This window comes from Schistocerca cancellata, unplaced genomic scaffold, assembly GCF_023864275.1.
Source record: "Schistocerca cancellata isolate TAMUIC-IGC-003103 unplaced genomic scaffold, iqSchCanc2.1 HiC_scaffold_782, whole genome shotgun sequence".
Classification (NCBI taxonomy): domain Eukaryota; kingdom Metazoa; phylum Arthropoda; class Insecta; order Orthoptera; family Acrididae; genus Schistocerca; species Schistocerca cancellata.
This window is the reverse complement of record NW_026046793.1, coordinates 4105944-4128505: the sequence shown is the minus strand read 5'-3', so window position 1 is coordinate 4128505 and position 22562 is coordinate 4105944. Positions and strand designations below refer to the sequence as shown.

At 40.6% G+C, this 22562-nt stretch overlaps 1 protein-coding gene across 1 annotated transcript in view; it reads right to left on the bottom strand.

The window, feature by feature from the left end:
* The window catches only part of LOC126143135 (uncharacterized), a 146953-nt gene that overhangs the window by 21500 nt on the left and 102891 nt on the right, over positions 1-22562 (bottom strand). The window contains exons 4-5 of the mRNA XM_049915346.1: positions 21171-21319; positions 12316-12558 (exon numbers count right to left, since the gene is read on the bottom strand). Coding sequence (XP_049771303.1) covers positions 12316-12558; positions 21171-21319 — 392 coding nt within the window. The remainder of the gene's footprint in view (positions 1-12315; positions 12559-21170; positions 21320-22562) is intronic.

The window sequence follows — 22562 nt, the reverse complement described above, 5'->3', positions numbered from 1 at the left end:
AAAACGCTGGCAATTGGACCACAAAAAAGTCCTTTTTTATCACGACAATACACCTTCACACACCTCAGCAGTAGTGGTCACAAAATTAATGGAAATAGGATTCCAACTCATTTCACATCCCCCCTATTCTCCAGACTACTATTTGTTCCCCAATTTGAAGAAATAGCTGGCAGGACAATGATTTTATTGAAACGAGGAGGTGATTGCAGGAACTAATAGCTGTTTTGCATACGGATAATTCCTATTATTCGGAAGGGATCAACAAATTAGAATCACATTGGATGAAGTGCATAAGTCTAAAAGGAGACTATTTCGAAAAACAAAGGTTTACGCCAAACACATAAGTAGCTTTTATTTATGCACGGACTTTTCAAATGCCCCTCGTATACATGGTTACTCGCACAATGTTTTGTTGAAACAAATGAATAAACCAGAACTAAGGAGATAATATGTGTTTTATTTATTATTGGGAATGGTAAATTCTGTAGACCATGACTAGAGGGGGGGGAATGGAAATTAAGATATCAACCTGTCCGGAGCCCCCTAAAATTATGGAAATGATAATTTTCTCATGCTCCTTCAGATATCGAAAAACAGTTGTTTACTGTGTGTTAGAGGATGTACAGTCACTGACAACATATTCATTTCCAGAAAGTCATACGTGGGAAACATGATCCATAATTAATCAACAAACTGAGGTTAGTGATATAAATATTCAGGAGATTATGTATATTTATTTTGTGTGTGTGTGTGTGTGTGTGTGTGTGTGTGTGTGTGTGTGTGTGTGTGTGTGTGTGTGTAATCACAGGTTTTTCATTGTTCCACAGGTCTGTCATTAACTACTTTAAGAGAGGCTACAGGTATTATCTAATAGTTTTTTCATAATGTCCACTGGACCCTCGCCCCCTCCTCCTGACTCTTAGTTTTCCATTCCACAAACGCTCCTGCTTACACATGTCACATGCATATATGTCAATGTGTGCACGGAAGTGAATGTGGAGAACATGTGATCTGAGTAACTGTTTCTAACTCTAGAATTTTTCCATCTTCCATTTTTGTGCAGTTGCTATCTACAAATGATAAATTTGATCCATTGGTGGATTTCACACAGGACCAAAACTTATCCTTTGACAAACTGGCAATGCAGGTTTCACTTTCAAAAGCACTAAAGACATCTTGCACAGCTGATCTTATGTCTGCATGAACCTTTTTTTGGTTATGTTGCATTGCTGGCCACGCCAACAGGAAGAGGCACACAATCAGAGCTCCACAGTTTGTTGTTTTGAAGAGGGTAAACTCAGTCCAGTGTTTTGAGCATGAAAACATGGTCCAAGTAGACTGTATTCTTTTTATTATCCTTGGGTCATGTTCAAGCACCCATAACACATTCAGAAATGGTGACATTGGTTTATACGTCAATTGTTGACAAGATCTTGCACATACATACACTTTATAACCCAAGTTATTTACATATCTTATGCTTCCAGCTTCTTTTCACACTCCAATACATTGTTGATACATGTGAACAGGTATGCTTCTTATTTTGGTGCGTATGTGGCACAAGGGCAATACAACAATGTATGTGATAACGTCCTTTAGCTGACAAAAACAAACTTCCTATGTCATAGTATAGGCACAACTGTTATGGTATGACTGAAGATGTTTACGATCTTATCTGTGGATGGTCAATAACATTAAGTAAGGTACTGGTGGAATGTTCACTGGCATACGCTTGTTATTCTCTCACATGCTATCTTGTTGGAAGTAAAGGATTGAAACTCTTACATCAGATATTATGTAACGTGTAATATTAGAAATTGTGGTACAGTCCAACCACAGAAGCCTTTTAATGAGGTGTGCCAGTAAGTTTAGGAAATAAAATAATACTGATGTATTAAAATAAATATCTCTCGCTCCCTCAAACACACACACACACACACACACACACACACACACACACACACACACACAGTAGGTGAATCTTTTTTCACCATGCAGTGTTATAATGAAACTGGAAAACCATAGTTGGTTGCACCATGTCATTAGTCATTTCAACAATATATTACAGTACAGATATTGGAACCTGCAAGTGTTATGTGAAGAAGGGACCTACTTTGGATTGCCTGTACGGACCACCTAAACCACACTACAACTGTTGTGACAGTGCCGCGACATTTAACAGTGCCACCACGACAGCACACGCAAACGGCGATAGAGGCGCTCCGCAACTCGGCTGAACGCGGGAGCGCCACCTAGCTACGAACGGCGCCGGCCGCATGTCACGGCATGGCAGTCGAATGAGAGATACTGAGTTGTTGTCATGTAACCAGCTATTGTTTCCAAGTGAGTGTGTTTGAATATCCACGCAATTATTGGCGATTAAAGCTTATAACAACAACTTTATGCGAAATGGAAGTAGTAGCTACAGTTTTGAGGAAAATATGATCCTCCTGTTAATAATTTACCAATGGAGATTTTAGCTTTTAGTGTGACTAATATGCCCCATGTCTATGCCCGGCATATTTTTAGAGGTATTAATATGACAATGAATGTTACATTTGTACATGTAACATGACATGTAAGAGCTATGAATCAGCTGGTACTACAAGACTTCCAAATATAAGCTGTAAATGAGGCTATCTTCCACAAAACAGTTGCTAATAGTTTCTTTCTGCATTGACTTTTACAGTAATTTAGATTCCTCATACAGGCAATCTAAAGTAGGTCCCCCTCCCTCAGACAACACCTGTAGATTCCAACACCGGTACTGTCATATATTGTTGAAATAACTGTACTGGCTATGGTATATAAAATTTGTAACTGGTTCTAATGTACCATTTGTTACTTAGTATTGCTTGCACCTTGTCCCGCACCTTTCACAGAGTTGGAGTGCTGACTATCTGATTTGGCCGGAGGCTCTTCCTGCCGCCACCCTGTAACCCCCCCCCCCCCCCCCCCCCCAGGACACAATCAGTGTACCCCAGCTGTCTGCATCTAGTGTAAATCATGAATGAGTGCAAACACGTTTCAAATGTCTTCGTGTCTTAACTGAGGTGGGTCGTGGGGACCAGTCTGGTTTACACCTAGAAGGATGTGGAAAACCTCCTAAAAACCACATCCAGGCTCGCTGGCACACCAGCCCTCATCGTTAATCCGTTGGGCAGATTCGATCTGGGGCTGGTGCGTCTACCTGAGCCCAGGAAGCAGCGCATTAGCACTCTCTGCTAACCTGGCGGGTCATACCATTTGTTACTACATCAGTATTATTTCATTTTCTACACTGACTGGCACACCTCATTAAGAAGCCCAACATAATTTTCTGTAGATGGACTTTGTACTGTAGTTTCTAATATTACATGCAGCATGTCTTATGATGTAAGAGTTTCGATCCTCTACTTTTAATAAGATAGCACAAGTGAGAATAACAAATATATGTCAGTGAATATTGCACCAATAGCTTACCTGATATCATTGGTCACCCACAGATCAGACTCAACATCTTTGGTCATGCCACAACAGTTGTGCCTATACTATGATGTGGCAGCTTCCCAGTTTTGTCAGCTAAGGGACCTAATCACGTACACTATTGTATTGTCTGTGCCACAAACACACAGAAATATGATGCCTACCTGTCCACATGTACCAGTGATATATCAGAATGTGAAATGAAGCTGGAAGTTTATAGCAGGTAAGTACTTGGATTAGGAAGTATATGTATTTGCAAGAGCTTGTAGAGAATTGACAGAATTGTGTGTAGCTTATCTGATTTCTGTAACTTTTGAAGACTGCTGTAAATGTATTTTAATATCTGATCACTATTTAAACATGTGATGTTGCTTAGTACATGATAGGAATTTTGTGAAAAAGGTCATTCCAAAGACTTCTAAGAATCAGCATGTACTTATTACAGAACTGCAGTTTTATGTAACAACCAGTATAATCATTGATATGTCAGAATCAGTACTGCAAAATAAAAAGCAAATTTCCATGATTTTTCTGTTACTTTTTTAGACAGTCCCTTCTCTGGTTGGGACAAACAGTTGTGAGAGGTACAAATCTCTGTTTGTTTGAGAAAATGGAGCAGTATTTTGTAACATCTACATGAAAAATACACAGTATAAAATATACAGGTGTTTGTGAGTTAGTTAAATGCTGTCTATTACAAACCATACTCAATTCCCCCCATTATGGCTAACATGGGAATAAGTATTGAAAGGAGTAATGATACAGTGGACCTTACAAGGAATCACAAGAAGCTAAAAAGTTGAATATTTCAATATTTACAGGCACTGGATTACTCAAGTGCACGACATCATCCCAAATCTAACATTTGCCGTCTATTCAGCAGGAATGGTGAATAAATTCAAAAGTATCGGCACTGGTGCAAATAGACTCTCACCTTTGATTTCTTTTAGATTTCATAAGCAGTGTAACTGGAGTAATAAGAATGGCAACATTGTTGACGGAGCGACAACACTTTACCGTCCACCTCCCGTAACAACCAGAGGTAGCAGCACAGTGGATGAAGAGAGAGAGAGAGAGAGAGGGGGGAGAGAGAGAGAGAGAGAGAGAGAGAGAGAGAGAGAGAGAGAGAGAGAGAGAGAGGGGGGGGGGTGAGGCAATACTGATTCTACGACTTATCTCGGAAGATAAGTTAAGGAAAGGAAAGGCAAACCTACATTTCTAGCATTTTTACACTTAGAGAAAGCTTTTGACAATGTTGACTGGAATACTCATTCAAATCCTGAAGGTGGCCGTGGTAAAATACAGGGAGCGAAAGGCTATTTACAATTTGTACAGAAACCAGATGGCAGTTATAAGAGTCGAGGGACATGAAAGGGAAGTAGTGATTGGGAAGGGAGTGAGTATTAAAATCCATGGAGAAGATATAAAAACTTTAAGGTTCACAGATGACATTGTAATTCTGTCAGAGACAGCAAAGGACCTGGAAGAGCAGCTGAACGGAATGGACAGTGTCTTGAAAGGATGATTTAAGATTAACATCAACAAAAGCAAAACAAGGATAATGGAGTTTAGTCGAATAAAATCAGGTGATGCTGAGGGAATTAGACTAGGAAACTTGACACTAAGTGGTAGATGAGTTTTGCTGTTTGCGGAGCAAAATAACTGACAATGGTCAAAATAGAGAGGATATAAAATGTAGACTGGCAATGGCAAGGGAAGTGTTTCTGAAGAAGAGAAATTTGTTATCAGTACAGATTTAAGTGTCAGGAAGTCTTTTTTCCTGAAAATATTCGTATGGAGTGTAGCCATGTACGGAGGTGAAACATGGACAATAAATAGTTTAGACAAAAAGAGAATAGAAGCCTACGAAATGTGGTGCTACAGAAGAATGCTCAAGATTAGGTGGGTATATCACGTAACTAATGAGGAGGTACTGAATAGAATTGGGGAGAAGAGAAATTTGTGGCACAACCTGACTAGAAGAAGGGATCAGTTGGTAGGACACCTTCTGAGGCATCACAGGATCACTAATTTAGTATTGGAGGGAAGCATGGAGGGTACAAATCGCAGAAGGATGTAGGTTGCAGTAGTTACTCAGAGATGACGACGGTTGCGTAGGATAGAGCAGCATGGAGAGCTGCATCAAACCAGTCTCTGGACTGAAGACTGCGGCAACAACAACAACAACACTTTGAAAGAATAGAAGTAAGTATTTGGAAATACAGACCACTCAGTGCTTTAGTAGTTACTTACTAGAACTATGCACTGCATATGTCCAATGGTATATTATTTCAGCTTACATATGTAATGTGTATGTAGGACAAAAGCTAATACTTACATATCTTTCATCAAGTGCATTAAGTTTCTTTTCAGCATCAAGTAGAACAACACGGAGGAAGTCTCTGTCGCAACGAAGTGAGCTACCAGCCGAAATGATTTCCTTCAGTGAACGGCAGACTATATCACTAGTCTGTCTCTTAACTTGAAGCTTTGCCCATTCTCTTACAACTATGTCTGCTGAATCTGATAATGCGTGCTGAAAATGGACAGAACATTTACATTGCAAAAAATTCAAGTATATAATTACAAATCGATTTGCTTTCTTTCCAGCTACCGTGCTAAATATCTGACACAGCTGCAACATCCCTGGTATAAGGACAGCTGTCACTGCCCATAAAACAGTCTATCGACAACCTTATCAGTAGTATTAGTCAAACAATATTATTGCACCTGAGGGTGACGGCACTGTAGTCAGCTTATCACAAGATCTCACCGTGATATTTCGTGAGGACATGCTGAACCACTTGACAGTATATGCACAACTGTCTTAAAGCAATTCACAGTGTGATGCACTTTTCTTAATCACAACTCTAGTTGTTTACTGTAACACCACTGCACGTTTCCGGTAATGCCTACAGGAGGTCAAGTGGAACAATTTCGTGGTCAGGTAGCACAATCCTGTAAAACTACGGTAATTTTAAAAGCTCGCCAGTTACGGTGCCGACCTAAAATATATCGATACTAAATATTACCGACTCTTGTTCTCAAAACTTAATCCACACGCACTACAATCAATCCTGTCGGAGGAACATCCACAACTGAGAATTATACCAGAGGCTGAAAATACTGCCACAGTTGCAAGGTCATTTTATTTAACACACGACCACTTCTTCAGGTGTCGTACTGAAAATAGGAAGTTATAGGAGATAATTTTTACAAGCAGCAAACATAAAAATCCATAAATTTGAAAACATTTATAAATTGTTGGTTGGGCCAGGTGCTGTGAAACCTAAGTCAATGCCAAAGTGACAAGACAGTACTACGGAAGACTGCCCGGGTAAAGAAATATGCACAGAATACCAGAACACTTACACTCGGTGCAGTGACTCCGAGAGCCACAGTGGCGAGTAGAAGGTGCGGTGTGCTACCAACGAGTGCACAGCTCGGAGTAGAGCAGGCACGAAGGAGGAAGCAAACTGGTAAACCAGAGTGGCAAAAGTACTGCCATCTATTGGCGGGAAGAAGAACGCGAGACCACTAGCCCGGCCATTCGCAATCTGAATTGGTGATTTACATTAAAAAACATTACACAAAAAATGTTAACAGTGCATTACGCACGGTAAAGAAAGATGTTGACCAAGGCAGCACAGAACTGTAGTAAAACCGAGTGGAAGCTGTGACATAAAATTTATGTAATGTATTACCTGCGCCCATCGGTAGCACACCACGTCTTCTACTCGTCCGACACGGCCCTCGGGGCCACAGTACCGAGCGTAAGTGTTCCGGTATTATTTACACATTTCTTTACCCGGGCAGTCTTCCGTAGTGCTGCCCGACGTCGCTTTGGCACCGATTTACGTTTCGCGGCACCTAGCCCGACTGCCAGTTTTTAAATTTATGGATTTTTTGTTTTCTTTGTGCGTTTTCCGAGTGTAAAAATTATTTCCGGTCTCTTACTGTTTCCAGTACGACAACTGAAGATGGGCATATTAATAGCTCAAAACTGGTCGTGTGTTAAATAAAAGTCTCTTACAACTGTAGCAGTATTTTTCAAACACTGGCCACACGCATTAGTCACGACTGACAGTAATAATTGTTCAGTGACACGTTTTTATTATTTTGTATACGATTTCTCCCGTGAATTGGTGCCGACTCAGAAGAGCAGTACACATTAATTATTAATAATACAGGGTGAGCCAAAAGTCTTAACACTTGAAAATTCAATACTTCGCAAAATAACATACGTAGTGATGTAAAAATTTACACATGCTTGAAATGACATAGGGTTTTATTGAAACCAAAAAGTGTGCAAAATAACCAACAGATAGCACTTGTACGATACAAAAGCAATAATTAGGTTGCTAGGCAAACTTTCAGAGGCAGAGGCTGCTCCTCTAGGCAGAAGAGCTGAAGGGGAAGGAAGAGAGGTGAAGGAAAAGGACTGGAGAGGTCCAGGAAAAGGCACAGATTTGGGGAAAATCACCCAGAACTGCGTGTCAGGGAAGACTTGACGGACGGGATGGAAAGGAAAGATGCTGTGTTCCATCTGTGTTCTGCCACCGGTTGACGAGTAAATCTTATCTATTCAATTACATTACATTATCAAAAATTAATTGTTTTCGTTGTTATAAAAGCAATAATTAGCATAACAATTTTCAGTAAAGATTATCTTTATAACAAGCACTCAAGATTAATCACATACAGTTTATGTTCCTCACCTATATCTACAGTAATGATATAGGCTGAGGCAGAAACATCAACTTACACGATGTACAGGCAGGATTAATCCCATTTCACTCACTGCCAAGGCACTATTCCAATATTGGAGAGCCTCTGCAATACTGATGCGAGTTTAGAAGTGGAATAGCAATGGGCTGAGGTGTGAACTGGAATTTGTATATGGGAGGGAGATTACGAGAGTATTCACTGCAGCTCTGGTAGCAGCAGCAACTTTGGCATAACATCAGCATGTCTGTGTAGTGAGCAGGAAACCCAGGATTCCAATTTCAGTACAGTACAAATTTTAGTTCATTGCTTTAGCCTGCAGCATTACTGTAAATGCTCAACATGTCCGCTGCTCATCAACAATAACTGTGGTTGATGGACTGTGTCGTGAACAGCACTATACAGCATATCAGTAGGCACAACGAGAAATTGCCATCTGATTGTTCCACAGCAAGTTACGAGGGCAGTTTGAGTAGTTCTCAGAACGAAATAGAAAAAAAAAGTACTTACATCACTGAAATGTTTGTTATTTTTCAGTGTAGTCTCCTTGTAGGTTAATGCACTGGGTCCAACGCTGTTCCATTGCCTTGATCCCATCTCAAAATTGAGTTTCCTACAGGCCTGCAAAACAGTTGCCAATTCTGGCCATCAATTCTTCATTTAAAGTGAAGCTTCATCCACCAAGAAAAAGTTTGTTTTTGTAAGATATGGAAGTCCAGTGGAGCTACATCAGGTGAATAAGGCAGGTGTGGCAACAATTAATGCCTTAGTTTGTGTAATTTTGCCATGGTGATGGTACATGTGTGCAGATGCGCATTGTCTTGAGGGAAGATCACTTTCTTCCTTGCTAACTTTCCTCCTTGGTCTTTTTGTTGCAATTTGTCCAGGATGTTAGCATAGTATTCTTCAGTAACTTTTTGCCCAGTGGGGAGATAATCTACAAGTACAAACAGGATCCCTTTTGCTTCCCAGAACACTAATGCCATGACCTGAAGGAGTTGCCTTTGCTTTCTTCGGTGGCAGAGAATCGGCACGTTTCCACTGCTTTGACTGCTGTTTCTGTCTCTGGGGTATAGTAGTGCACCCAAGTTTCATCTGCGGTCACAAACCGGTGAAAAAATCCTGTTCGTTTCTCTTAAAACAGGCCAAACATTGTTCTGATATGTCCATTCTCGTGCGTTTTTGATCCAGCGTCAAGAGTCACGGCACCCATCTTGCAGATAATTCTTTCATTTCTAATTCTTCAGTTAAAATACGATATGCCCTTTCAGATGACATCTGGCAAGCGTGAGCAATTTCACACGCTTTCAATCCTCTGTGATCAATTTGTGTGCTTTTGCAATTACTTCTGGAGTAATGACGTCTCGGCTGACCACTGCGCGGATCATCTAAGCACTCCTGACCGAATGTAAATTCATTTGTCCACTTGGCAACTGTTGTATATGAAGAAGCAGAGTCCTCCAGTGTATTCTGGAAATCGGCATCAATGCCTTTGCTTTCATACCTTTCTGTACAAAGTACTTAATAACTGCTCGAATCTCAATTTTTTCCTCTTCGCAAATTACTTTGCAGGAACAACAACAGAGCCACATTACCACAACAGTTTTTTCCCAAGAGTACTGATGTGGCACGTGTTTACAGGCAACAGTCCAATGAATATATGTGATATGTGTTGTAATAGTGCTGAACTCTTGTGGTGATTCCGAAACTTTTCAATCCTCCCTTGTATTATGAGTTGTCATCTTGCATTGAAAGCGTAGCTTGGCATGGAGCCATGAGGAGAGCAGATTTTGTTTCTCACACACTCTGGCTACTGGGCCGTGCGAGCCATGTCCTTGACTAAAGCTGCATGCAATACATTCCTCATACCCTCTACGAATCTAAGTAGTACTAGTAAATATTAATCTGTTTTATACTTTGTATACCAAATTCTTTTGATAACACAACCATAGTGCTAAATTTTCAAATCAATAACTTCCACACTTCTGGAGATACAAACTTTTATTTAAAACAAACAGTAACGGTGCTGGCATTGTGAAACTGAATTACGGACCGTAAAGTATTCATCTTTTGTATGAACTGAAACTACAGCCAAGGATGGATGGGAGGGATGGGATGGGAGGGATGGGAGGGATGGGAGGTAGGGAGAATGGCATACATAAGCTGAGAATGTGATATTTCATTAGAACTATGCAAATGTATGCATGAGAAAGTTTGTGCAATACGGGAATTTGCAACTTATGTCCGAGTCAGCTTGATTTTGTACATGGCAGAAACGCAGCCAGAAGGGGTGTTGAGTATAAAGTTTGTTAATTATTTGTTTTGTGGAAAGGGATCATATTTTGTTTTCATTAAATTTTATTTAGTTGCCACCATAAACTGCAATCTGAATGCAACCGAGTTTGCACAGGCCAAACTGAAACGACAATTCAGAGAACAAAATGTTATGAGGGATATCTCTGCTGAGAAGGGGGAGGGGGGGGGGTGATTTGGGGGAAGGCACCAAATAGCAAGGTCATCAGTCTCATCGGATTAGGAAAGGATGGGGAATGAAGTCGGCCATGCCCTTTCAAAGAAACCACCTCGGTATTTGCCTGAAGCGATTTAGGGAAATCTTGGAAAACCTAAATCAGGATGGCTGGACACAGGATAGAACAATCATCCTCCCAAATGCGAGTCCACATTGCAAACCACTATGCTACCTCGGATATCTCTGCCGGAAACATGTCAAATCTCGCCAATGCTGCCTATCAGTATATCACCAGTGAGGGTGGGAACCTTACTGTTGAAAATGTGAGAGCTGGAGGAAGATTACTGGAGGCGCATCGGTGTGATGAAAATTGCCGTTGACAACACTGTCATTAACACGTGTCCATCCAGCACCACCAAATCTGTCCACTAGCATGGACACAACCATGGACAACTGCAGTGGAAGCAACTAGTTTTGTAAGATTTTAGTTCTACCTACACATTCCTCATTGTTTTTGGAAGTAATACTTATATTGTAGTAATAACTGTTTTCAATTACTCAAACATTAAGGTGATGCTTATTCCATTTCTTTTATAAGCTGCAGCTTTAAGCTGGCTGTCCTATGAGAAGGAGGTGGGGCTTGTCACAACAGCCAATGTGCTACGAGCCGAATGCGAGCCTCTACTCCCAGCATTCTACAACCGGCAGCCAAGTGAAAGTTTGCGATCAGTAATTGCCTTGGTGTATAAATGCAATTTGTTTTATTTGCTGGGGATACGATCAGGTCTGGTATTATAATCTCCACAAAAAATTGCGACGATCTAGTTCACTTACATGCAATGAAGTCGAGTCATAAAACAGATGCAGGAGTATCACATTCATACTGATAGAACATGTTGTTGAAGTATGCTCTTTTCCTATGAGATTGACAATACATTTCCTATTTCAAAGAACTGCATCTGTAGTGGGATGAATGGAATAATGTGTTGTATATACTGAAGTATTCATTTCAAGACTCTAAACACATTTCTTCTGTTTATAAACAATTTGTTTCTTGTCTGGGAGAAAGTATTAAATTTTGGGGAAAAAAAGCAGTTTCCTAAGATTTAAGATAAATTTAAGGGTTGGGAAGTCTTTCCTTCTTTCCTGCAGATATTCATATGGTGTGTAGCATTGTGCAGACATGTAATATGGTTTGGACAAGAAGGAAGATTATATGGGCAGATCAAATAACTAATGAACTAAATTGGAGAAACAAGAAATTTATGGCACAACTTGGCTAAAATATCAGATCAGTTGGTAGAACACATCCTGAGGCACGAAGGGATTGTCAATTTTCTAACGGAGGGAAGTGCCAGGGGTAAAAACTGTAGGAGAGAACAAGGGATGACTACAATAAGCAGGTTCAAACGGATGGAGGCCGCATCAGTTATTTAGAAATGAAGATGCTTTCATGTGATAGGCAGCTGTGGAGAGCTGCATCAAACGTATCTTTTGATTAGAGACCACAACCATAACAGCACAAACATTTAAGTAATTTTTTCAGATTTTCAGTGACAGGGTGATAACATGCTCTGTTAATATGACAACTGTCCACATTTCTTTGGGTACTATTCACAAAAAGTAATGAATCTGGGAAGTCTCGTAGTACTTACCATAGTATTCTGCACCAGACTTTCAGTGGCCAGTTCAATATTAGATTCATTCTCTTTCAACTGCTTTTCCAGGGCTACGTTATGAACTTCTGCCTCAATCAGTTCAGCATACAATCCTACATCTGGCGTCGGTTCAGGTGGTGCCGAGATGCGAGACTCCGCGAGTTTTGCAATCACCACCTCCTGTTCTGCTATAAATTTTTCGACCACGGAAGGAGTTTCTGATGGTGAAGACTGCTGCTCCTAGTAACAGAGGGTGTAGTATTATTGTACCGTATTTACTCGAATCTAAGCCGCACCTGAAAAATGAGACTCGAAATAAAGGGAAAAAAATTTCCCGAATCTAAGCCGCACATGAAATTTGAGACTAAATTCAAGGGGAGAGAAAAGTTTTAGGCCGCACCTCCAAATCTAAACAAAGTTGGTCCATTGTAATATGAGACACAATTTAGGTCAAACGAATGACGATACAGCTACAGTAGTTTGGTTAGAGTCTTAAACTTAGCAGTTAAGCTTTACCACTTAGCCATTGCTATGCGTCAGGCACTCCGTCCGTATTTATACGGGTACCCTTCCTTTTTCACGTGCTTCGTCTGGTATGAATCGATTGCTTATTTTGCTTTGATCTGATAAGTGCCGTTTTCTTTGTTATAGGTGTTTGCGTCACTCTTAAGATGAAAATGCATTACTGCACTGTGTCATGCATTGTTTGTCGCATTATTTAAAAAAAAGAAAAGAGAAAGAGAGAGAGAGAGAGAGAGAGAGAGAGAGAGAGAGAGAGAGAGAGAGGAATCATCTCATTAGTGAAACAATGGCAAGAGACTGCTATTTGTTGTTACTTACACAGCTGCTTTCTTTGATAATGTTCAACAAGAATCAAATAATAGACTCCGTATGATAGAACATGTTCTGAACGAGAGTTAGGCGAAAATTTTTCTGTTTGAAAATCTTTGCGGCCGCTTCTTTATTACATCAAATTCTGCACACAAATTAGAGTCATCTTAGATTTAAAAATCTAGTCACTTGCCGTGCTTCATTTCTGACTGTATCACTATTAGACATAAGAATAATACGAATATAAACATGACACGATACGTATATTCTTCCGCGTTTGCTGTTGTCTCACTCTAGTTTCGTAGTTTTAGGCAGACAGGACTTAAATGAGATAGCAGCAAACACAAAAGAATACATGGCAAAATGTTTATATTCATACTATTCTTATGGTGAAGAGAATACTGTATGTGATTCAAATTTCATCAGGTTCCTATTAGCAACCATCTCTTCTCACAGATAGGAAAAAATTCAGAACGTAGAGTTGGCCATATTGACAAACATCCCAAACAGTCTTGCCAGTCAGATTTTCGTAGTATACTGAAATTGTGCTACATTCGAAGATGAACAATACGGAATTTGTATTTACTTCGTTGGATAATGTATGAAAATGCAGTGGTCGAAACTCGCGGCGGAGAAAAAAGCTCGTCTTCCACTATTTTTTTTTATTTATTTACTGACGCAGAGGTTTTGGCGCCAGTATTTATCTTTGTGCCTACAAAGCATGCCTGCGTAGCGCTACATATACTCGACGGCAGAAGTTAGTTGTGGCGGCACGTACCGACATTTTTCATAACCTCCGCTTGCTTTGTACTCGATTCTAAGCCGCAGGCGGTTTTTCGGATTACGAAAACCAGAAAAAAAGTGCGGCTTAGATTCGAGTAAATATGGTAATTTCACAGGATTATTAGTACGACAAGAGAGAATTTTCTTCTTATGTTACCAGTTGCACGTTTCACTTATATATAACAATGTACCAACAGAACTACGAGGGCCCTTTTACACGAGCGGTCGCCATAACTTCGGCTATCTTAACACACTTCCTGTCCAACCAAAACTCCCAGCTTGTCACACATTACTGCTATAGCAGTTGAAATTTCAGTAATATTGATAGTTCTGATGTGAATGCCATAAATGAAATGTTACCTGTGTTCTGCCTCAGTTAATTTGTAGTTAAATTAGGAATGAGTTGAAAGGGTATAAGAACCATAATACAATTACCTGAGATCCCCTTTTGCTTTGCTAAGGTTAGCTTACCTTCTTCACAAAACATTGTAATATTGATTGAATATTGCAGCAGGAAACACTTCTTTTACTACATTTCTGTCCATAAACATTAACATTGTTCACATTAAATGACCAGTCTTTCCAATTTATGGGCTAGACACAATGTATCTTCTGCTTTCCTTTTTTGTTACGAGCTTCGGGGTTCTCTGGGGCAGTGCTGGCTCTGAGAAGTGGTGAATCTCCACAGAGCTGTATTGTGGTAACCAGTTGCTTGTGGAAACAAGATGTCCATCCTCCCGATTTCATGCACATTTAAACAAATTCTCTACTCCTCACTTATTACCCACTTAGCAAAATTCCTATGTGCTGATGACGATCACTCACTGGAAACATAGCAGTTGTATAAGTACTGTATGTCACTGGAATTTGGCTGCAATAATTACACATCTGTTTGAAACTGACTGACAATATTTCATTCAAAATAATCTCTATTGCTGTTTATACATTTCTCCCACCTCTCCAGCAGATGCAAATAGATGATAATAGGACGAAGCCAAGTCTGAAAACTAAGCAGCATGCCCTAGTATTTCTCAACTGAATGCCTGGGTGATTTCCCTGACCCATTTTGCTGTGAGATGGGGTGTTATCACGGAGCAATACGACTTTTCTTTTTCCCTATTTTGGTCATTTTTTACTTAATTCTCGAATTAAATAGATCATTTATTGTTGGCAGTGATCAATGTGATTGGCTTCACCAGATTTTAGCAGCTCATAATAGATGACATTCTTCTGGTCCTACCAAACAGAGTATAGTCTTTTTCCAAAGCAATTTGGTCTTACACTGGATGTCTATGGTTTGCCTGGATTCACATTTGATTTACAACACTTAGTATTCTCAAAATTATCCATTTTTCATCACCTGTCGCTATTTGATGGAGAAACGACTTTCTTTTTATCTGGTGAGTAGTATTTCCCAAGTGGTCTTTTGATCTGCTTTCCGTATTTCATTCAGTTCATGCTGAACCAATTTTCCCACTTTCTGCATCTTTCGCATAGCTTTCAACCAAAAAGAAATGGCTTTTTGAGTTCCATTCAATTGTTCTGGGGGTTCCTGTTGAGTTTGAGTATCACTGCCCATCATCCTCACCCACTCCCCATTATCTTCAAAACCTGCAATTGGTTGTCTTCCAAGTTTTTCGGTCGTTTCCCACGCTCGTTTCTCACATCAAAAAAATGAATCTTGTCCGTAACTCTTAGTTTGTAAGCAAAAAACTTGACAAGTTTACAGGTTTGAAACAGATACCGATGTACGGAACGTGGATTCGTGTGCACTGACATTCGTCATCAGCCGTTTCAGGAAGCAGATGGAGCTGCAGACGCGGTCTCACAGGCCCTACACTGATGACTAACACTATCTATAGGGGAATTCCTGTTTCATACTTCTACACCTGGTACAGGTAGTAAGTTATCACTTTTATGAAGTGATATGTTATAATAAGAAAAACATCATTAGCTTTGTCCAGTTACACTGAACTATTTTACTGACAACCTGCATTGACTCATAAATAGTCCTGTCTATGCATGGGGAGGAAACAACATTTTGGGGCACTGCTTTTTAAGACAACTGCTACACAACTGATTATTTTAACACAAAAAATTACAGTTGTCCTTATCCTACAGATTGTCTTCAACACCGTAGTGGTTTACTAGACTCGGTCCTGTTTGAGGTGGGATGCCGTTTTCTTCCTAGCGAGTCGAGGTGTGTTACACTTCGACGCACTCCGTACCACTGCACAACTGGTATTTTTCCACATTAAGAGACAGTTGTCCAGAGGAGAAAGAGACAGTACGTGAAATGAAGGAAACATCAAGACTAAATGGAGATCTGTCCCATATCTTTGCATGTGAAGCAAGGAACTTACCCACAGAGCCACACCACTTGTGTGTCTAAACAAGCATTTCTCTTACAACTTAAATAGCATTCTCTCAGAAAATTCTCCCCGTGACAGAACTCAAAATACCAGTACAGAATGCACTAGCTCTTGCTCCACATCCACTGGCTTGCTCGAATGACTGCATGCTCCACCTGCTGCAGCCTATCCTCGACTTTCTCACTGCCTTATATTGTTTATCTGTTCTTAGTCTAGACAGCACAGAGTGAATTATTTATAGTAGTAGTAGTAGTAGTAGTAGTAGTAGTGGTAGTAGTAGTAGTAGTAGTTGTTGTTGTTGTTGGTTGTTGTCTTCAGTCCTGATACTGGTTTGATGCAGCTCTCCATGCTACTCTATCCTGTGCAAGCAGCTTCATCTCCCAGTACGTACTGCAACCTACATCCCTATGAATCTGCTAAGTGTATTCATCTCTTGGTCTCCCTCTAAGATTTTTACCCTTCATGCTGCCCTCCAACGCTAAATTTATGGTCCCCTGATGCCTCAGAACATGTCCTACCAACCGGTCCCCCCTCCTTGTCAAGTTGTGCCACAAACTCCTCTTCTCCGCAATTCTATTCAGTATCTCCTCATTAGTTGTGTGATCTACCCGTCTAATTATCAGCATTCTTCTGTAGCACCACATTTCAAAAGCTTCTATTCTCTTCTTGTCCAAACTATTTATCGTCCACGTTTCACTTCCATACACGGCTACACTCCATACAAATACTTTCAGAAACGACTTCCTGACATTTAAATCTATACTTGATGTTAACAAATTTCGCTTCTGCAGAAACGCTTTCCTTCCCATTGCCAGTCTACATGTTATATCCTCTGTACTTCGACCATCATCGGTTATTTTGCTCCCCAAATAGCAAAACTCCTTTACTACTTTAAGTGTCTTCTTTCCTAATCTAATACCCTCAGCATCAGCTGATTTAATTCGACTACATTCCATAATCCTCGTTTTGCTTTTATTGATGTTCATCTTATATCCTCCCTTCAAGACACCGCCCATTCCGTTCAACTGCTCTTGCTGTCTGACAGAATTACAATGTCATCGGCGAACCTCAAAGTTTTTAATTCTTCTCCATGGATTTTAATACCTACTCCGAATTTTTCTTTTGTTTCCTTTACAGCTTGCTCAATATACAGATTGAATAGCATCAGGGAGAGGCTACAACCCTGTCTCACTCCCTTCCCAACCACTGCTTCCCTTTCATGTCCCTCGACTCATAACTGCCATCTGATTTCTGTACAAATTGTAAATAGCCTTTCGCTCCCTGTATTTCACCCCTGCCGCCTTCAGAATTTGAAAGAGAGTATTCCAGTCAACATTGTCAAAAGCTTTCTCTAAGTCTACAAATGCTAGAAACATAGGTTTGCCTTTCCTTAATCTAGCTTCTAAGATAAGTCATAGCGTCAGTATCGCCTCACGTGTTCCGATATTTCTACGGAAACCAAACTGATCTTCCCCGAGGTCGGCTTCTACTAGTTTTTTCATTCATCTGTAAAGAATTCACGTTAGTATTTTGCAGCTGTGACTTATTAAACTGATAGTTCGGTAATTTTCACATTTGTCAACACCTGGAAAAAACTTGGTTCAGTTTTGGCCACCAGGTGTAAATCTGGCACTGTACCTTGTACGACAGTATGGCATCCGTGCTGTATTGACGAGGTGCTTTTTTTGTAACTGACTGTGCAGTACATTCCCCAGATGTTGCTAGTGCTTGGGCTGTGTCACGAAAATTTTCTATCCCATGGTCAACAGTACGGAAAGTTTTGAGTTTTATTTTACACTAGTATCTGCACAACATCCAGACAGTGCAGTGACTGGAATCTGAATCAGCAGCAACATTCTGAATTTGCTCTTCGGTTTCTGGCACAGATCAAATTTTATGACATGTGGCCTGACATCATTTGAAGCAATGAGGCACATTTTACACTACAGGGTGCAGTGAATGCACAGCACAGCCGAATTTGGGGTACTGCTAAACCTTGTGTTATACTCAAGAGCCATTGTCCTTCCTGTATGGAATCGTGTAATGTGCATTCGTGAGTACCTATACAGTGACAAATTCATATTATCGAGATGTCCTCTTACAGCACGATTCCTGCTTTGGAAGACAACTCTGTGGAAGCCACTGTTTTCATGCAAGATGGAGCAACATCTCGTGTTGCTCGCCCGATGAAAGATCTGCTTAATGCAACCTTCCGTGATCGTTTTATGTCTAGAGATTTTCTAGATGCATGGCCTTCGAGATATGAAACCACATGACTTGGTTCTGGGAAGATCTAAAATAATGTGTTTACCTGGGACACATTTGGTCTCTACGTGCTCTGAAGGCCAGTAAACAGAAATACGTTGCTCAGATTTTACCAGAACTGCTGCGGCCAACTGTCGATCGCATCATTTCACAGACACAGCATCTCTATGTCTCTGGTGCTTGTATTGAATGAATTGTGTAACAGATTAAAAATAAAAACAACGCTATGACTTTCTTGCTTGTTTGACCTTTTCTGCCCATGTCCCATTCCTAATCCATTACATATGGGTACATTTCTATACATCTTTCTAACATTAACACTAGAGATGGGGGATCCGCTCTTGAACTAATTCATGGAGTTCAATCTTTCAAAGGAGTGAACAATCAGTGATTCAGAAAAAAAGAACGGTAGCTCCAAACGTTTCCCACGGCAGAGAGAGAGAGAGAGAGAGAGAGAGAGAGAGAGAGAGAGAGAGAGAGAGAGACGGAGCATATCAGCAGCACCTCTGCTGGTCACAGCACACTGCATGCCACACAACACAGCCAGCGCCGGCCTCTGACCTGCTTCTACCTTGGTTGCCTGCATTGTGCAGTGCCCCATTGGATTTTGTGTTTCACATATGCCGTGCCGTCTCTGTGCGTCGTCTGCCGTGTGCACTGTGCAGTGTCTGGCGCAGCTTAACTTCGCATCGCACTCTGTCGGCGATCGTTTCAGTCGCACGTCCTGCCCTCTGGGCAGTTGATGCGAGCAACATGACAGAGAGCCACCTAGCGGATAACATAGGAACTACTTGCAAAAACCTGCTCGCAAGGGAACGGACGATTTGTCTCTGAGCGGCTGAGTTCACCGCCCCCCCCCCCCCCCTCGGAACTCGCCCGCTCAACGCTCACCCCACTGTCTCGACTCTAGCCAGAGCGTCGAGCAAAGCGACTCAGGTGTCACTCTGGTCTCTGCGGTCTCAGCTCACGCAGTAATACAGCTCGCGGCTCGACCTGCTCGACTCAGCGCCTCTGCATCGGAGTTCGTCCCCACTGGATATTGTTCTTCGTAGTAATACCGCTATGTATATTACATTATTATGTTATGTATACATCAACTGTTTTTATTTTATTTTTATTTGTTTAAACTGATTAGATTAGGTTCCTGATGACTCCTCTTACTATAGGATTTTTATTATGGACACTCGAATTTACGCTTTAATTACGAGCGAACCGATAAACGTATCGCAAAATGTGATACACCAATATTTTCCTTGTTTTATTCTGCGTAAGGCTATATGCAGCACTTTCGTTTTACAGTCAAATTTACATATTTTTTTCTTATTCTGGTACGGATTCTGCGATTTTAGGTGTCTTCGAAAGGAAACGTTCACTTTAAAAATATATGGCTTGCGATGTATTTGTATGAGGTTAATGAAATTTTAATACATTATAGCCAAATATATTGTTAATGTAAATCTCAAGTTACAACATTTTCCGATCACCCAAAGAACCACGATAGTGCAAAATAAATCAATAATCAAAAACTTTGTCATATCGTGGAAATTTCAATAAACAATACAAAATTCTTACTCATTATCTGTGTTACTTCAAAATAGGATCAAATAAGATCAAAATACAGGTATAGTACTGGAATAAACCAAGTTTAAAGGGCAATGTGCCTTCCATTTATTTTCTATTGTAAATGAGTGGTGAGTCATGAAAAAGAGCTAATTCATTTCAGGGAGTGAACAGTTCTGATCCAATCTCTGGAAAGAACAGTTTTGCCCATCTCTAATTAACACCACCACATTTGCGTCTGGTGGCCAAAATTTGAACTAATTTTTCCCACGCATAAATCATTCCACCTGAACATGTCTACAAAGTTTCACTGTCATATGATGATCGCAGCCTACACTGGACCTCTGTAGATAGCTGCAGTTCCTCTCCTCTTGTGCTCTCAAATGGAGGTAGGGGCAAAAAACTGTTTCCGTACAAGCCCTGATTAATCTCCTCTTAGTGGCCCTTACACAAGATGTATATTGGTGGGCAGTAGGGTCATTCTCCCATTTCTCACAAATTCCAGTTCTATAATTTTTCTCAGTTGTGATTTCCTGAAAGAATGCCTCCTTGCCTCCAGGTATTGCAATCTGAGTTCACAGAACATTTGCGTAATACTTGTCTGTTAATGGACCGATGTCAAAGAATAGCTATGTAAGGTTCTACCTGTATATGAAAGCTCTCTGCAATGCTGCCTACAGTAGGATCAGGTTGTATAAAAAAATGGAGAATGATACTTTCTAAGTCGAGATGAGAAGTGGCTTCCTCTGCAACACCACTCAAGTGGTTTTCGCACACAGCTTGAGAGGGAAACACTATGCCAACTTTCTGAGGAGGATTTTTCCTGTTTTTTAGGAATAGTATCATAATGGAATTGCTCTATGAATCTAGAAGATATGAGAGGGGGGGAGGGGGGACAGATTTCTTTTATGAAAGTACCTTTGCTGGCACACTGAACGTGCAAATAACTTAATGAATGCAGCAAGGTAACACCCTCAACAACCAAATACATACAATTATATTAACAACAAAATAAATGCTATAGTAGACCTCTTCACTTACCTGCTTAGCATTCTTGCTGTACGATGCGATGCAATTACTGTCACACATTAGCTTCATGCCATTCTCAAGCTGCTGAGATGCTGCTTTCACAGTCAAAGTTAGGTTATTCAGCTCACGAATTTCATGTAGCAAACTTGAAGCTTTTTGATCTGAAATAAAACAGGTGTCTAATACGAGTAACTGAAAGCTGTAATACTACAAGTCCTACAACGACCACACTTCCTCCTAGACCAGGATCATCTACCCCAAGACTCTACACTCTACATGCATCAATCATGCGTCACTCGTGTTGTGAATGAAATATGCTGTTGAAGGAATAGAGAGAAATGCTCTTTAACTTAGTTGCTGAACAATTGCAGGAGGAAGCAAAATTTCTTTTACACATGACAATGTTACTGGCAAATGGAGACTAAGGGAAACATTCTTGGCAGGGTAAGTTGATAATTGCAGGAAAGAGGGAATAACTAAGTTTATAACAAACAGCATCAGTATTGTATGATGTTATTTAATAATACTAGCATAGAAAGATAATGATAACAGAACATTTCAAACATGACCTAGGTGAAAATAATGGATGTTAATCTACACAATAAGAACTGGGCTGTCATGTTCTTTTAGAAGACCTCAAACATTCCTTGAGTGTTCAAACAAATTTCGGGCTTGCAGCTGGTCGTCGTCCAATACCTCGCACGATATTTCAGCTAGACACCTGCCAGTCATCTTCAGGTGCGCCGTCGCAAACTGGCGAAAACGTCCTCCGTTCCACAATATACATAGCGTACTGTAACTATTCTGCACATGCGCCGAAAACTTGATAGATGAACCACACTGCCCGCCGGCAGCGCCCTCCCTGGTGGAATAGTGGAACTCAGTCGCCCTCTGCATTGCTGTTTGCCACGGCCGTTGACGCACTCTGTCTTCGATTTGAGCAATCGTGGAGATGATGGGATTCCGTGCGCTGTCCAACTGGTGGCCACTGTCACAGTTTAACAGATTTTCCGCCAGTTGTATTTCTACGGATTCTTTAATAATGGAGTCCCAGAAAGACGATGCTGTGAACAAAATCATTGTTTTCTCATACTCCATTGAATGTCCAATAGAAATACAACGTTCAGCAATAGCGGACTTGCTTGGCTGCAAAAGGCGGGTGTAACGTTGATGTTCAGTGCAGCGTTCTTTCACGGTGTGTGTGGTTTGACCTATGTAAGCCATACCACATTGGCACGGTATCTTGTAAATTCCGGCCTTTCGTAGTAACAGACTGTCTGTAACTGATCCCACAAGGTCCGCAATTTTCGATGGTGGGCGGAAAACCACTTTTACCTGAAATTTTCGGAGGATTCTTTCTATTTTAAACGAAGTGTTGCCAACGAAAGGAAGAAAAGCTAAAGA